Source organism: Scyliorhinus canicula, chromosome 13 (genome assembly GCF_902713615.1).
Source record: "Scyliorhinus canicula chromosome 13, sScyCan1.1, whole genome shotgun sequence".
Lineage (NCBI taxonomy): Eukaryota > Metazoa > Chordata > Chondrichthyes > Carcharhiniformes > Scyliorhinidae > Scyliorhinus > Scyliorhinus canicula.
The window spans coordinates 108,937,583-108,955,963 of record NC_052158.1 but is presented as its reverse complement, the minus strand read 5'-3'; the positions used below and the strand labels follow the sequence as shown (position 1 = coordinate 108,955,963).

The window sequence follows — 18,381 nt, the reverse complement described above, 5'->3', positions numbered from 1 at the left end:
CTTAGTACAAGCCAAGACTAAAACTAGGATCTTGCAGTATTACAACATGTAGTGCATTCATCCACTTAGCTATCAGGGCAGTTCCACTGTGGTATTATTTACAGAACACAATGAATATCTTCATAAAAATGGAACTGAGCTTACCTAGTTTCTTTGGTACCCAGTCAACACCAAAGGTAAATTTCTTTACTTGAATAACCAAATATTCAGGAAATGAAGCAAAGTGGATTGTTCTGTAAATTAAAAAATAAAAGTTTAAATTTCCCAGATGATGCCCCCACTGGCATTTTTGACTGGTTCAGGAGGCACGGTGGGTCAGGACCTCACATTCAAAGTGACTTCAAGTTCATTATTTTAAATGCCTGTCTCAATTTTAAATTTCCTGGCATCTGAGATCTTCAGCAAAGTGGGGGTGCACGTGAAGCCTGTTGGAAATACGCCAGGTTAGTCAGTTTTGGAACCTTGGGGGAAGGCAGTTGTGTAGTTGGGAACTTTTTTTTCATATAAATATTTTTATTAAGGTATTTGAAAATTTTTACAGAACAAAGAACAGTGCAGCACAGGAACAGGCCCTTCAGCCCTCCAAGCCTGCGCCGGCCATGCTGCCCATCCAAATGAAAATCTTCTACACTTCCTGGGTCCATATCCCTCTATTCCCATCCTAGTCTTGTATTTGTCAAGATACCCCTTAAACGTCACTATTGTCCCTGCTTCCACCACCTCCTCCGGCAGCGGGTTCCAGGCACCCACTACCCTCTGTGTAAAAAACTTGCCTCGTACATCTCCTCTAAACCTTGCCTCTCACACCTTAAACCTATGCCTCCGAGTAATTGACCCCTCTACCCTGGGGAAAAGTCTCTGACTATCCACTGTCTATGCCCCTCATAATTTTGTAGACCTCTATCAGGTCGCCCCTCAACCTCTTTCGTTCCAGTGAGAACAAACCAAGTTTATTCAACCTCTCCTAGCTAATGTCCTCCATACTAAGCTAATGCCCTCCATACCAGGCAACATCCTGGTAAATCACTTCTGCACCCTCTTTAAAGCCTCCACATCCTTCTGGTAGTATGGTGACCAGAATTGAACACTATTCTCCAAGTGTGGCCTAACTAAGGTTCTCTATAGCTGCAACATGACTTGCCAATTTTTATACTCAATGCCCCGGCCAATGAAGACAAGCATGCCGTATGCCTTCTTGACTACCTTCTCCACCTGTGTTGCCCCTTTTAGTGACCTGTGGATCTGTACGCCAAGATCTCTCTGACTGTCAATACTCTTGAGGGTTCTACCATTCACTGTTTCTTCTCTACCTGCATTAGACCTTCCAAAATGTATTACCTCACATTTGTCAGGATTAAACTCCACCTGCCATCTCGCCGCCCAAGTCTCCAAACGATCTAAATCCTGCTGTATCATCCGACAGTCCTCATTGCTATCCGCAATTCCACCAACCTGTGTGTCGTTCGCAAACTTACTAATCAGAACAGTTACATTTTCCTCCAAATCATTTATATATACTACGAACAGCAAAGGTCCCAGCACTGATTCTGTGGAACACCACTAGTCACAGCCCTCCAATCAGAAAAGCACCCTTCCATTGCTACTCTCTATCTTCTATGACCTGGCCAGTTCTGTATACATCTTGCCAGCTCACCCCGATCCCGTTTGACTTCACCTTTTGTACCTGTCTGCCATGAGGGACCTTAGCAAAGGCCTTTCTGAAGTCCGTATAGACAACATTCACTGCCCTATCTGCATCAATCATCTTTGTGACCTCCTCGAAAAATTCTATCAAGTTAGTGAGACACGACCTCCCCTTCACAAAACTGCGCTGCCTCTCGCTAATACAACCCCTTGCTTCCAAATGGGAGTAGATCCTGTCTCAAAGAATTCTCTCCAGTAATTTCCCTACCACTGACTTAAGGCTCACCGACCTGTAGATCCCTGGATTATCCTTGCTACCCTTCTTAAACAAAGGAACAACATTGGCTATTCTCCACTTCTCCGGGACATCACCTGAAGACAATGAGGGTCCAAAGATTTCTGTCAAGGCCTCAGCAATTTCCTCTCTAGCCTCCTTCAGTATTCTGGGGTAGATCCCATCAGGCCCACCTTAATATTTTTCAAGACGCCCAACACCTCATCTTTTTGGATCTCAATGTGACCCAGGCTATCTACACACCCTCCTCCAGATTCAACATCCACCAATTCCTTCTCTTTGGTGAATACTGATGCAAAGTATTAATTTAGTACCTCGCCCATTTCCTCTGGCTCCACACATAGAATCCCTCCCCTGTCCTTCAGTGGGCCAACCCTTTCCCTGGCTACCCTCTTGCTTTTTATGCACATGTAAAAAGCCTTGGGATTTTCCTTAACCCTATTTGCCAATGACTTTTCGTGACCCCTTTTAGCCCTCCTGACTCCTTGTTTAAGTTCCTTCCTACTTTCCTTATATTCCACACAGGCTTCGTCTGTTCCCAGCCTTCTGGCCCTGACAAATGCCTCCTTTTTCTTTTTGATGAGGTCTACAATATCCCTCGTTATTCAAGGTTCACAAAATTTGCCATATTTATCCTTCGTCGTCACAGGAACATGCCGGTCCTGACATTTGAAAGCCTCCCATATGTCAGATGTTGATTAATCCGAAAAACATCCACCCCCAATCTAGGTTCTTCAGTTCCCGTCTAATATTGTTGAAATTAGTCTTCCCTCAATTTAGCACATTAACCCTAGGACCACTCTTATCCTCGTCCACCAGCACTTTAAAACTTACTGAATTGTGGTCACTGTTCCCGAAATGCTCCCCTACTGAGACTTCTACCATCTGGCCGGGCCCATCCCCAATACTAGGTCCAGTACAACCCCTTCCCTAGTTGGACTATCTACATATTGTTTTAAGAAGCCACCCTGGATGCTCCTTACAAACTCTTCCCATCCAAGCCCCTAGCACTAAGTGATAATAACAATGACATGAAAGGGCAGCATGGTGGCCTAGTGGTTAGCACAACTGCCTCACGGCACTGAGGTCCCAGGTTCGATCCCGGCTCTGGGTCACTGTCCGTGTGGAGTTTGCACATTCTCCCCGTGTCTGCGTGGGTTTCGCCCCCACAACCCAAAAATGTGCAGAGTAGGTGGATTGGCTGCACTAAATTTTTTTTCTTTTTATAAATTTAGATTACCCAATTATTTTTTCCAATTAAGGGGCAATTTAGTGTGGCCAATCCACCTACTCTGCACATTTTTGGGTTGTGAGGGTGAAACCCATGCAGACACGGGGAGAATGTGCAAACTCCACACAGACAGTGACCCAGAGCTGGGATCGAACCTGGGACCTCAGCGCCGTGAGGCAGTTGTGCTAACCACTAGGCCACCGTGCTGCCCCTTGGCTGCACTAAATTGCCCCTTAATTGGAAAAAACAATTGGGTAATCTAAATTTATAAAAAAAATAAAATAAAAAAAATAAAACAATGACATAAACATGGTATAACAAACATTACCACCCCAGCCCAATCTTCATACACCCCAACCATAAAACAACTATCCGGCCCTCTCTTCTTCCCCCCCCCCCCGTTCCTAGAATACTGCTTCTGCTGACATTTTAATTTTCCCCGAGAAAGTCGACGAACGGTTGCCACCTCCGGGTGAACCCGACCATTGACCCTCTGAAGGCGAACTTTATCTTCTCGAGAATGAGAAACCCAGCCATGTCACTAACCCATGTCTCCACACTCGGGGGCTTCGAGTCCCTCCACATTAGCAAGATCTGTCTCTGGGCTACCAGCAAATCAAAGGCCAAGACGTCGGCCTCTTTCGGCCCCTGAACTCCCGACACTCCAAAGATCGCTACCTCCGGACTTGGCACCACCTGTGTTTTTAGCACCGTGGGCATTGCCTTAGCAAAACCCTGCCAAAACCCTCCAAGCTTCGGGCATGCCCAAAACATGTGGACATGATTTGCGGGGCTTCCCACGGACCTCGCACACCTATCCTGTACCAGGATATCCGGCCAGATGGTAGAAGTCTCAGTAGGGGAGCATTTCGGGAACAGTGACCACAATTCAGTAAGTTTTAAAGTGCAGTTGCTCATCCTAACCACTGTCACGTGTGCCCGGTGGACTACATTAAATTTTATCAGGCTAAGCCTGGTACATGATGAGGAGGTATTAACCCTGCTTAGGGCATCCGCCCATAGACACGCCTCTATCCTCCTAGCACGTCCTCCCACTTGCCCTTAAGCTCCTCCAATGGAGTTTCCTCCACCTCCGAAAGCTCCTGGTAATTATCTAAAACCTTCCCCTCTCCACCCAGGTACTGGAAACTACTCTATCCTGTAGCCCCAGTGGCAGCAGCAGCAGAAAGGCCGAAACCTGCTTTCTCAGGAAGTCTCGCACCTGCAAATACCTAAACCCGTTCCCTGCTGGCAATTCAAATTTATCCTCCAAGGCTTTCAAGCTGGGAAAGCTCCCATCTATAAATAGATCCCCCATCCTTCTAATTCCTGCCCTTTGCCATCTCTCGAACCCACCATCCAGCCTACCCGGTATAAACCGATGATCATTATAAATCGGGGTCCAAACCGATGCTCCCTCCACTCTCTTATATCTCCTCCATTGCCCCAGATTCTCAGAGCCACCACCACCGGACTTGTGAAGTATCGGGTCGGTAAGAATGGAAGAGGTGCCGTTATCAGTGCTCCTACACTGGTGTCTTTGCATGACGCCCACTCCATCCACTCCCACACCAGCCCCTCCCCCACTACCCACTTTCTAATCATGGCTATATTAGCAGCCCAGTAGTAATTGAAGAAATTCAGCAGCGCCAGCCCACCCTCCCCCGAACTGCGCTCTAGCAGCACTTTCTTCACTCGCGGGGTTTTATCCGCCCACACAAAGCCCAAAACAACCTTATTCACCTGCTTGAAAAAGGCTTTCGGGTTGAAGATGGGCAGGCACTGAACAACAAACAGAAATCTGGGGAAGACCGTCATTTTCACGGTCTGTACCCTCCCCGCCAGTGATAGCGGGAGCATGTCCCATCTCTTAAAGTCCCCTTCCATTTGCTCTACCAGCCGGGATAGATTTAACTTGTGCAGTGTCGCCCATTCCCGGGCCACCTGGATTCCCAGATACCAAAATCCCTTCCCTACCATTCTAAGCGGCAGCTCTCCCAGTCTCTTCTCCCGTCCTCTTGCCGGGATCGCGAATATCTCGCTTTTCCCCCATGTTCAACTTATACCCTGAAAAATTGCCACGGATTCGCATTACTTCCCCCAACGGGTCTGGAAATATACAAGAGTAGGTCATCTGCGTAAAGCGAGACTCGGTGCTCCCCCCCCACCTCCCAACCCCGAACCAGCCCTTTCCAGTTCCTAGAGGCTCTTAACGCCATGGCCAATGGCTCTATGGCCAAAGCAAACAGTAACGGGGAGAGGGGGCACCCTTGCCTCATCCCTCAGTGTAGTTAAAATACGCCGACCTCAGCCGGTTCATACGCACACTCGCTACTGGTGCCTGATAGAGTAACCGCACCCAGTCAATAAAGCCTTCATCAAACCCAAACCTTCCCAGCGCCTCCCACAGGTAATTCCACTCCACCTGATCAAAAGCCTTCTCCGCATCCATCGCTACCACCACCTCCACCTCCTCTCCTTCTGAGGGCATCATAATAATATTCAAAAGCCTTCGAACATTGGACATGTGAGAAAAAATAAAACTCCTTTGGCCTTGGCCGTGCAAACCTCCATGGGTCTACTCCCCCCATCTGTTCCATCGACCCCTTCAATTCCTTTGCCGCAGGTGGCCTCCTCCCTGTCCTGGATCTTGACCGGTCCAATTCCTGATCAATGACTGTGTTAAAATCTCCTCCCATAATCAGGTTATGTAACTGTAATTCTGGGATCTTACCTCACACCTGCCTCAAATTCCACATCGTCCCAATTCGGAGCATATATGTTCACGAGTACCACCCACTCCCCCTCCAGCTTCCCACTCACCATTACGTACCTACCCCCCTTGTCTGACACGATTCTTCCTGCCTCGAATGTCACTCATTTGTTGATCAAGATCGCTACCCCCCTGGTCTTTGAGTCCAGCCCGGAGTGGAATACTTGGCCAACCCACCCCTTGCTCAATCTCGTCTAGTCTGTAACCTTTAGGTGCATCTCTTGTAGCATTGCCACGTCCTCCTTCAGCAGCATCAAATGTGCAAACACGCGAGCCCTCTTGACCGGCCCATTCAACCCTCTAATGTTCCATGTAATCAACCTGGTTGGGGCGGGGGGGGGGGGGGGGGGGGGGGGGGGGGGGGTGGCTTACCGAAACCCAACCCCCCCCATATCATAAGCCCATATCATTGGTCTCAATGTGGATCATGATCTCCAGATGCTTCCCTGCCCCAAAAGAATGTCCTGTGACATTCTTAATCCTGGCACCAGGGAGGCAACATGCCACCCAGGATGATCTACGACTACAGAAACGTTTGTCCATGCCTTTAACTATGCAACTTCCTACCACAATAGCACTTCCTTTTTTGATTAATTTAGAGTACCCAATTATGTTTTTCCAATTAAGGGGCAATTTAGCATGGCAATCTACCTACCCTGCACATCTTTGGGTTGTGGGGGTGAAACCCACGCAGACATGGGGAGAATGTGCAAACTCTACACGGACAGTGACACAGAGCCTGTATCGAACCCGGGTCCTCGGCACTGTGCATCGGCACCGAGAGGCAGCAGTGCTAACCGCTGCACCACCATGCTGCCCCTCAATAACACTTCTACTATTTCGCTTCTCCTCCTGTGCAGTTGAGCCACCTGCAGCACCACGACTTTGGCATTTGCTATAGTCCTCTGAGGAATCATCTTGCTCACCAGTATCCAAAACGAAAAGTGATTAGAGAGCGAGATAGCCCCCCGGGGGATTCTGGCACTACCTGTCTGTTTGTCTTACATATACTGGAAATCACCCATTCCCTCCCTGTGCATGTCTCAGCTTCAGTGGTACTACCTCTATAAACGTGCTATTCATGTAATCCTCAGCCTTTTGAATGCACCACTGTGACTCCAGCAGCCACTCATGTTCCACAATGCAGAGTTCAAGTTTCTGCAGCTGATGACATTTCCTGCTGATGTCTTCATTTCGGGCACTTTGTGCCTGTACGGTGTTCCACATCCCGCAGAATGCACATTCTACACAGCAGAGCTACTTAACTTTTCATAAAGTATTTACTTATCTGGTCACTCAACAATCATCGCCTCCTCACCTCTTTATGAAGTCTTGCTGCTCTCTCTCTCTTGCACTCTTATCGCCCTGGCTCCTCCAGCTGGTTCCCTTTGATGTCATACTGGAGTTCCTCCAAATCTGATTGGTCCATTTAGTTCCACTTAGTCCCACCACCAGAAGCAGTCGCAAGCTCTATTTAAACTCTCAGCTTCTCTCATGTTCTTTCTGAACTCCCAGCTCCTATTGCACTTTTTAAAAATCCCGGCTCCTTGCACTCTTTTATTGTGTGTTAATTAATCACTTTTTCTTAATGTATTTATAATTAACAAATCCTACTGCTCAGGATAAGCTTATTACTGTTTATAAACCTTTCTGATACTAATAAAACTTTGCAATTAAAAATAAGTAACCAATTTAAAAGACAAACAAGCAGAGACAGTGGATGTTCACCAAACTGCTCCCCTGTAATGTCACACATGGAATGCAGAAACTGGTTAGAGGTTACCCCAATATTCCCGCCGCTTTCTCTGCGCTTTTATACCCCACTGTTATCGTTGACTCTCTGGGGTTTCAAACCCCAGTAATACATTCACCAGATGTTGTTTTCAAAGCTGTTTAAGGGACTGTGAGCTTTGCTTGCTTGCCAGCTTTGTAGCCATTTAAAAGGATTATGTTTGTTTGAAGTGGTTTTTAATTGGCTGTTTATTTATTTTGACAGATTTGTGAGCATTTTAAGAGGAGTAAGTTTTTAAAGTGGAGTTTTAATAGCTCTGTGTTTGATTGACCATTTTATGAGGTTCAAAGAGAATAATATTTTTGAAGTGGAGTTTGAATGGATAATTATTTATTTTGGTGGTTTCATAAGCACTTCAAAGACGTCCCAATATTATATGGTTCATGAACCCTCTATAGTGGATACTGGTCAGTGGGTATTGTAAAGTAAAATGGGAAAGATGTCATTTGAAACATGAAGGTCTGATGATAAAACCCAAAGGAACATGAGAAAAAGCAAAGTATTAGGAAAAGATCCTATAAACGTATATGTAATGAAATGCTTAAAAATGATAAAGCACAAGTCCCTCAAAGGGTTAACAGCAGCCAAAACTTGAGACTGCACACACTGATAACACCTCGAAACAGCTCACGCTGTAACCTGATACCATTCATTCGAATCAAAAGAAATTCTGACAGAATAAAGTTTTTACATAAAGAAAACAATTTCTTCATCCTTTGATAAAAGTTAATTATTTGAGCAAACAATTGATTGGAATTGCGAGACTCTTAAGTTTGAATTACCTGAAATAATGTTTATTTGTGAATAATAGAAACTAAATAACACCAGTTAAGAGTGGAGATCTGGAGATAACAGTTGTGTTTACTATGGTAAGTCACTGCAACTGACTGCTTCTCTCGAAGAAGCAGCCAGCTAAATTCGTAGAGTACACCAAAGCCTCTTCTGTAGTCAGTGAAATGGTTTGAAGGGCAATAAATACTCTAAATTGCTGATGGCCAGGCAGTCAGCTCTCATAGCTGCCTGTCGGTACATGGGATGGACTGAACACAGAAGCCAAAAAGAATAGCGAATCAACCAGGAGAAAACTAACAGATAGAGAAGAAAGATTGGCAAGGAGACCCAGAAGGTCTGATCAACCGGCATGGAGAATCCAGAAGCAAGATCTTTTTACTGGTTGTAAGAACAGTGATGTTATCTTGTTGAAGAAAAATAATGTGAGTTAAAATTAAACGTAACATGAAATAGTGGTTATTACAAAGTCTACTATGCTTTCTTAGCAAGGGGGAGGACCCAGGATCAAAGCTACTAAGTAGATAAAACCTTCTGTGTAGATATAGGTTATACTGGGGATAACTTGAAACCGTAGTTTGACCTGAATACCACCTACTTAAGTCTGCATAAGAGTCTTACTGACCCTTTTTGGTATAGGGGGAGTTCTAAGAATAGTGGTGTTTTGACTTCAGTATGGGGGGTGTTTTAACTTCAGTATGGGGCCTGTATATATCAGGGTATGAAGGGGGAATGAAGGATGCATGGAAGGGGGATGGCAGCAGCAAGTGGGCATGGGTAATATGAGGGGGCATGGTCTAGGGGACCAAACAGTCAAGAATAGAACTGGGCTGATATCCCAATGAACCTGATGGCATTCCCCCATCTCCAATTTTCTTCAAGAAGTGGTGACTCTAAGTCCAGCTAAACCCTGACACCTCGGGAAGCAAATTGCATGTGTCTGTGCGTTTATACAGAAGGCGGGAATGGGACCTCAGAAATGGCTTGACTCACATTTTCTGACTCAAAAGGGAAAATCTGGCTTCGAATCTTAGGGCACTCGGCCTCAATTAAATATTTAAATGAGGGGTCCACCACATGAGAGCAGGTTGGTTGCCAACCTCTGTCCTGTCTCTATTAAAACTGGAACTGGGGGTGCTCAGGTTTGACATTTTGTACAATGGAGTCCACCCGACCCAAACTCAACTGTTTTCAGGAATCAGAATTACCCCAAAGTCTTAGTCCTCCTAGTTTTCTGGAAGAAACATTTCTTCTGAACAAACAATGCTAGGGTTCATTTTTAATTTGCTGGTAATTACACAGATAAGAGGAATGATACCTATAATCTTCTTGTGTTACAGTCAAACCAGACTGTGAGAGCTGCTTACTAAAGTAATCGTCTATTGGGCAAGAGCCAGAGATTTCCAGCCAAGAACTGCAAAATATATTTACATTGTTCACGTACAAGTATGACCAGTAAATGTTTCAGTGCTCTACCTTTGGCACAGCGAGATATGCTACTTTATAATCGGGTGCCCACAATAAAACCACCAACAGCTTACTTACTTTATTGCTGCCGACTTTGCTTGGAGTTCACTGCTCCAGAAGTCAGCGACATTTTCTGGTTCTTGAAAAGCTTGAAGACAGGCACTGAAGGGAACTTTGGCGCGAACAATCTCCCGTAAAGGCCTCTTTGCTAGCTCGGCCTCTCTCCTCCTCAATTCATATGCTAAAAGTTCCTCTGGAGAAAAGCGTTATGATTCTTTTGTTTTAAATTGTACTGAAAAATTACATTGTCTAAAACATTCAAAAATAGTGTCATTTAATGCTTATGTAATAATTAGAGTTATTCCCCCAAGAACGTAGTCTGAAGTACTTCTATCATCCATAAGCACAAATGAGTCCCCAGGCAAGCTGTCTGAAAGTAAAGTTATGTATCTTCAATTATTATGATAAAACTATTGCGCTATTCTTCATACATGCACATAAGAAATACTGCAATTGGATGAAACCAAAAAGAAACCAAAGCTTTGACAGAGGGTCCTCTGCAATTGTATGAAATATCAAGTAATATAAAGCTATGACCAGCGGTGGCACGATTTGATAAGGTGTTTTAAATTTGTACGGCCCCTTCCTGTTGATTCCCATATTTCTTTTACTTTGCCGATATTATTTTGATCCATGGATCTTTAATGGATATCTTTTAAGTCAAGTAGGGGAAGTGCATAACTCAAAAGTTGCAGAATATTACACTGTGCTGTGAAGATTTAGATTTTGAATTTAATAACTCAGACTGGCACCTGAGAGATTGGATGGATTTGGATTGATTGGTTGGCTGGTGGCCAATGCATTGGCCAAGGACAGTATCCTGCCCGGCAACAGACAGCAATTGGCTCCTGTAAGGGCGGGTTTTCAGAGAGCCCAACAGATCGCTGAGAGGAGAATCTCAATCTCTCTCTCTCATGTTCCCTGTCTGCTGTTTCTGAGTCTGCAGAAAAGTGTCGAGACCCTGATGAGTCTACAGTGAAAAACATTACACACTGAAAGCAAAGGTATCATCCAACTGCAGGACTAGACTGAAGAAAGATCTGACTGGAAGATGTCCATATGAATCACAGATTCTTAACTTTTTACTTTTAGTATTTTTTTACATCCCTCTTTCCGCTCTGTGTCTGTCTATTTTGTGAGTGTGTATGAAAATTGAAAAAATGAAAATTGCTTATTGTCATCACAAGTAGGCGTCAATGAAGTTACTGTGAAACGCCCCTAGTCGCCATATTCCGGCGCCTGTTCGGGGAGGCTGGTACAGGAATTGAACCGTGCTGCTGGCCTGTCTTGGTCTGCTTTAAAAGCCAGCGATTTAGCCCAGTGTGCTAAACCAGCCCCTATAGAGGGTGAGGCAAGTTAAATGCGTTGTAACAAATTACAGAAGGATACGACAATTGTTATGTTCTTGCTCCTCCACACTGAGTTCCAGATGTCAACTGGGGAGTCAGAGAGGAACCCAAGCCACAGGGCAACAGGAAAAATGTACTGGCATAAATGACACTCATTTGTGTTGTTTTTGCGTTTCTTTCAGTGGTCAGTTATGGAATAATGGAATAATGTGAATTCAGCTTCTGGAGAAACTGAACATCATTAATCGCACCAGCAACCCCTCATCACCATCAGCGCACAAGATAATTCATTACACACAGTACTCTGCAGTTTTGCTGAGACCGAGAGATGTTATTGTGGAATAAATAAAGCAATTCTTCATATTTGCTATAAAATACAGAATCAGATTAGACCCATATTAAATAACAGTCTGAAGTATTATTTCAAATTTATCCCAGTTTTAAATCATTAAGTGTCTTTCTTATTTTTATAAATTTAGTGTACCCAATTATTTTTTTCCAATTAAGGGGCAATTTAGCATGTTCAATCCACCTACCTTGCACATCTTTGGGTTGTGGGGGTGAAACCCATGCAAACACGGGGAGAATGTGCAAACTCCACACAGACAGTGACCCAGAGCCGGAATCGAACCTGGGACCTCGGCGCCGTGAGGCAGCAGGGCTAGCCCACTGCGCCACCGTGCTGCCCCAAGTGTGTTTCTAAATAAATAACCAAAATAATTTTGGTCCAAATCTTTTCAAAAACAATATGCAACAGTCAGTAAATTATTTGGCACCTTATGCGTTTAAGGAGTAGGGAATCTTTTGGTCATTTGCAGTCCCTCTAGTTTACCTTTGTGTTCCTCTAAGCTTGTTATAAGCACCCAATTTATACATACCTTTGTTACTAGCAGCCTCTAGGGCAACAGGAAGTTGCATGATATAGTCAACTCTCTGTTTGTACTTGACTTTCCTGGACTGGCAACACTGGACCCGGTCTTCTACCATAAAACGAAAGATTTCACTGGGATCATCAGAGCCATTGCTGTTTCTCTGGGATGCACAGGAGTTCATAAGAGCATTGAATTAAAAATGTTATTTTCACAAGAGTCAGCAACACATCTAAGTGGAGGGAGATTCTTAATTCAAGCATTACAATTGTTTTTAAAGTAGCATCATTGAACCTTACAGCACAGGCGGCCATTTTGTCCAACATACTGTACCAGCAGCTTTGAAAGGGCTGTCTATTTAGTCCTACATCTCAGCTTTCTCCCCATGAACATGCAAATGAATCCTTTTCAACTGCACATTAAATTCCTATTTGAGCTTTCCTACAGAATATGTTTCCACCACCACTCCAGATCTTAACAATCCAACCCGGAAAATATTATCCTAATTTCCCCATAAATTCATTTGCCAGTTACTTTAAATATATGACTGTTGGTTACTAACACACTTGCCAAAGAAAAAAATTTCTCCCTATTTGCTCTATGAAAACACTCATCATTTTGAATATCTGGCCTCCACAAAATCTGCTCTGCTACAAGGAGAACAATCCCAGCTTTCCAATCTCTCCTCCCTGGTATCCTGGTGAATCTTTTCTGCAGCCTCTGCAAAGTTTTGACATCCTTCATAAAGTGGTGCCTCAAACTGCACACATTGGTCAAACGGAGTTCTAACACTTGATTTGAGAAGGTCATGGGCAGCACGGTAGCATGGTGGTTAGCATAAATGCTTCACAGCTCCAGGGTCCCAGGTTCGATTCCCGGCTGGGTCACTGTGTGTGGAGTCTGCACGTCCTCCCAGTGTGCGCGTGGGTTTCCTCCGGGTGCTCCGGTTTCCTCCCACAGTCCAAAGATGTGCAGGTTAGGTGGATTGGCCATGATAAATTGCCCTTAGTGTCCTAAAAAATAAGGTTCATGGGGGGGGTTGTTGGGTTAAGGGTATGGGGTGGATACGTGGGTTTGAGTACGGTGATCATTGCTCGGCACAACATCGAGGGCCGAAGGGCCTGTTCTGTGCTGTACTGTTCTATGTCTTCCTTTGTTTTACAAAGTATCTCATATGCTTTCTTAACCACACTGTCGACTTGGTGGCATCACCAAATGTTCTATATAACTCCAACATGGCTTCCTTGCTTTTGTAATCTATGCCACGATTGATAAAGGCAAGTGTACCATATGTCTTTTTCACCACCCTATTAACCTGCCCTTCTGATCTATTCACAAACACGCCAAGGTCTCTTTATTCCTCAGGACTTCCCAGTGTTGTGCAATTCATTGAATATTTCCTTGTCAAATTGCTCCTTCCAAGGTGTAACACCTCACACTTTTCAGGATTAAATTCCATCTCCAGTCATTCACTCTGCTCCATGACACTGCTCCGCTCCATGGCCCCACTCCAAGTCCTGCCTCAGTCCCACCCCTCGCCTGTGCCTAGTCTTGATGTAGCATGTGCTACAGGCAACCAATATGTGAAAGGAAAGTGAACTCGGAGAGGTCTACCTTGCCAGGCGCATGCCACATATGTATAGTCATGAAAGTATTCTAAATTCTAAATTCTCCCTGGCGAGCATCTACTCTGGAGGGGGAGCAAAATTCTGATGTGTTGGCCTTTAAATGAACATTCATGTGATGCAAACCGGATTCCCAACATAGCTCCGCAGGACATTCAACCAGCCTTTAAAATGCCATAAGAATCGGGAGAACAAGATTCCAAACTAGCTTCCCACCATGAGGGAACTGATTTTTGGCCTCCCGCCAAATCTTGCTCCCTCACCCACGATTCCCAAAACAGGCAGGAGCGGAAAATTCTGCCCTCTGTCTCCTATCCCTTCGACAAGTTACCATCATTCTTTTACATATAATAATTGCTTATTGTCACAAGTAGGCTTCAATGAAGTTACTGTGAAAAGCCCATAGTCGCCACATTCCGGCTCCTGTGCTGTTATGTGGTACTGTATCATCCCTTTTGAAAGTCCATCGCTGCAAAAGCTATGACACTTTCATGAACTTTATCAAAGTAATCAGTCAGATTTTTCAGACATGATATGCCTTTAACAATTCTCTATTGGTTGCCCTAATTAACCCATGCTTATTCAACTAAATTTATTGGTAATGAATTAGATTCATTTCTTTAAAAAACTGTGTAAATATTTTGATAGGCAACATTTAATCTGTCAAATAGAAGTCCGAATGGTAACATTGATAAATCAACATTGCAATGATATGAAGCTATTCCCAGAATGTTAGCAGGCAAGCAGGTTAAATTTTTGAAAATTGACCCTTATGGCATCTTATACCACACAAGAGCCTTGAAGAACCTGTGTGTGGCTATTGAAACCGTGTTGTTTCATTCATATAGATTTGTCTTTATTTGTGCATTTATATGGTCTTGCATAAAACATTAATATAATTGTTCTTTCTTTTTATAGAAAATAATGCTGTTCATTCTTCAAAATAGTTCACACTGTGTCAAAGTAGTTTGTTCCATTTCAATTCAATTACATGTTGTGTCCAAAATCAAGGGGCATACTTTGAAGGTTAATTTTAAATCAAAATGTTTTTCTTCTGAATGCTTATCCAAGAAATGTTGGAAGATTACAATATCCCAATTTTTAAAATGTGGGTCTAATAAACCATACTCAATATGAGATTGGAAGTTTGTTCTTGGCAAGCTTTAGTTTCTGGAAGATTTAATGGAATAACCATTCAAGATTGAATTACTGTGTGGAAACTGAACTGAAAGCAGTAGTGCGTTACAGATAAAGTTGACATCATTTGTTCTGAACAAGTCATGTGGACTTGTTCAAGTCATGTTAACATGAACAAGTCGTGTTAACTCTGTTTTTCTCTCCACAGGTGCTGTCAGACCTGCTAGGTTTTTCCAGCATTATCTGTTTTTATTCCAGATTTCCAGCATCCACAATATTTTGCTTTTGTATCATTGACATTATAAGTTGCCCAGTAACGGATCCTATTATTTCTATGTGTAATGGAGCTATCCACCAGGAAGAGAGCTAGGAGCAGCCACACCAAACCTCCTAGATCAATGTTTGAAACTGAGGAAAGGACAAGTTATTGTTGCCAGTTCGTGACTTACAGTTACAAGGTTGATAAAGTGCAAGAAGAATTCTAGTGCATCCTGCTGTCGATTTGATGAAAATTCTGGATGTCCTTTTCCAACTAAAGCTTTAAACATTTTGGGCATCATCCCTTGTGGGTAAGACTGCAATGAACAAAACAGAGTCAAAAGCTTGTTATTTTGTCAAATCTCAGCAGTATGAAATAAAGGAAGGGAAATGAAGTGGAGGTACAAATCAGCCATAATCTAACTGAATGAGGGAACAGGCTTTTGGTAGTATGACTAGGGATATTACGGTACCTGGGAGTGTGAGCTGCCATTAGTGCAGAGGGCTCGCTGCCCATTGGCCCAAGTACCGTGTCCTCTGTATTCTTATTGGTTGAGAGGAAGGTAGCTCCGCCTACGAGGCAGGGTATAAGAACCCGTGTTCCCCAGCAGCCAGGTCATTTCTGCACTCCCGCCGCTGGGCACACTTCTTGCTGATTAAAGCCTTCGCTTCGGACTATTCCTTCGTTTTGTGTCCATTGATTGTGCATCAAGGCTCAAGTGGTTGAAAGATTTACACCCGTCCCTGTAATACTTCAGTGTAGCAGACTGCGGCTCAAACACCTGAACTGTCTTGCCCGCTGGTCGGCCTTTTTCTAGCTAAACCTTAGTCATTTGAAAGTTACCCCTACATAAAGAATGCAGAAAAAACATACACAAACATTATTTTTGACTTTTTCCTTCGATGCAAAGGTTTCAGCATTTTATGGGGACATGGGAGTTCAAGTCCCACTATTGCAGCTGGTAGAATTTGAATTAAATGAATAAATCTGGAATATAAAGCTGTTCTCAGTCAAGGTGACCACAAAACTATTGTTACTCGTCATAAAAACCCATCTGGTTCACTGGTATACTAAAGGGGAGGAAATCTGCCATCCTTACCTGGTCTAACCTACATGAGACTCCAGACACACAATGGCCGAGTAAGCCATTCAGTTCAAGGGATTGGATTGGATTTGATTTATTGTCACGTGTACCGAGGTACTGTGAAACGTATTGTTCTACGTACAGGCTTGACAGATCGTTCCATACATGAAAAAACATAGGTCATACATAACTACATAATACATAGACACAGGAATCAGGTTTAGCACTACTCAGTAGAGAAGAGATCAGTTCAGTCCATAAGAGAGTCATTCAGGAGTCTGGTAACAGTGGGGAAGAAGCTGTTTTTGAGTCTGTTCGTGCGTGTTCTCAGACTTCTGTATCTCCTGCCTGATGGAAGAGGTTGAAAGAGAGAGAGTAGCCCGGGTGGGAGAATTCTTTGATTATCCTGTCCGCTTTCCCAAAGCAGTGGGCTGTGTGGACAGAGTCAATGGATGGGAGGCGGATTTGTGTGATAGACTGGGCTTTGTTCACGACTCTCTAATTTCTTGCCGTCTTGGGCTGAACAGTTGCCATGCCAGGCTGTGATGCAGCCAGATAGGATGCTTTTTGTGGTGCATATGTAAAAATTGGTAAGAGTCAATGTGGACATGCCAAATTTCCTTAGTTCACTGAGGAAGTATAGGCGCTGTTGTACTTTCTTGATCGTAGTGTCGAATAGGCAATTAGAGATGTGTAACAGTGATGTTCACATCCCAAGAATGAACAAATGAAAAAAATATATACCTCATTCCAAGTGGGCCAGCAGTCTACCTGCTTCATTCCAGGCCTCTGCCACTGTCAATTCAAACTTAACAATCAAAAGATATGAGGAGATGTGAGGCCTCATTAATTTCTTGGTGCATTTCCTTTCCCTGCATTCAGCACTTCCCCCTGATTGGAAACTCTTATCTTGTTGAACCATGGTCATAAATCAGCAGCTTTTCAGTCCAAAGAAATGGCACAACATGTTCAGGTTCTACATGTTCAGACGGAAATACAAATTTAAAATCAGTAATGGAGCATCAGTGAGATCAACAGCCTCTGTTATTGGCGTATCACAAAACCTGGCACGGTCCTGACCAAAGACTCTATGGTTGAAGATAGGCATTGGAGTTGACACAAGGTAGAGGCAAAAGATAGAAAGGAATAAAAGAAAAAGTAAACGCACAATTAAGCATTAACAAGTAAAATCAGGAAAACAAAAGACAAGAGAGCAAGAGAAAAATAGGAACATAGCGAATGGGGTGATTTTCACAAGGGCAGACATTGGGTGGCCAGTGACAGGGCCTATACTACAATAGTAGGCTGTACACTGTTTTGGCAGAGTCTACATTACACCATGAGGCCCAGATCATTTTCATGGTCAGGGATCATTTAAATATTTTGGGCAACCTGCCAGTAACTCGCTGGGTGGCAGAAGAGGTTAAAGAATTTAATGACTTGTTCGTGGTGCAGTTATTGATTAGCTGGCACTGGCCTGAATGATTTTTTGTGGAGTTAGAAGGAGCACTTGATCCCACAAAACCCATTCTAAAAATAATGGTCCATTTGCTGTAGCAGCCTCAAGCTTGCCCTTTAAAAGCTGCTGGTTATACCGTTTTACATTTTGTACCAATAGACAAAGGTTGGGCAGAACATACCTCACCAAAGGTACACACAACACAGGGCACCACAATTGGCATAGGACCCCAATTTAATCTTTTAAAGAACATGAACTGCCTATTTCAAGGCTAGCCTGAAAATCACATAATGGGACCTCAGACAGTTAATACCGGCAATTTATTTTTTAAAGTTTTCATAGAATCATAAAATCATAGAATTTACAGAAGGTAAAGAAGGAGGCCATTCAGCCCAGCAAGTCTGCACCGGCCCTTGGAAAGAGCACCCTACTTATGCCAACACCTCCACCCTATCCTCGTAACCCCACCTCACCTCTTTGGACACTAAAAGCAATTTAGCATCGCCAATCCACCTATCCTGAACATCTTTGGAGTGTGCGAGGAAACC

The 18,381-nt window shown here is 43.8% G+C and overlaps 1 protein-coding gene across 1 annotated transcript in view; it reads right to left on the bottom strand.

The window, feature by feature from the left end:
• The window catches only part of usp13 (ubiquitin specific peptidase 13), a 138,795-nt gene that overhangs the window by 37,542 nt on the left and 82,872 nt on the right, over window positions 1–18,381 (bottom strand). Inside the window, exons 11-14 of the mRNA XM_038816610.1 lie at window positions 15,481–15,606; window positions 12,279–12,432; window positions 10,070–10,244; window positions 145–233 (exon numbers count right to left, since the gene is read on the bottom strand). Of these exons, the coding sequence (XP_038672538.1) occupies window positions 145–233; window positions 10,070–10,244; window positions 12,279–12,432; window positions 15,481–15,606 (544 nt within the window). The remainder of the gene's footprint in view (window positions 1–144; window positions 234–10,069; window positions 10,245–12,278; window positions 12,433–15,480; window positions 15,607–18,381) is intronic.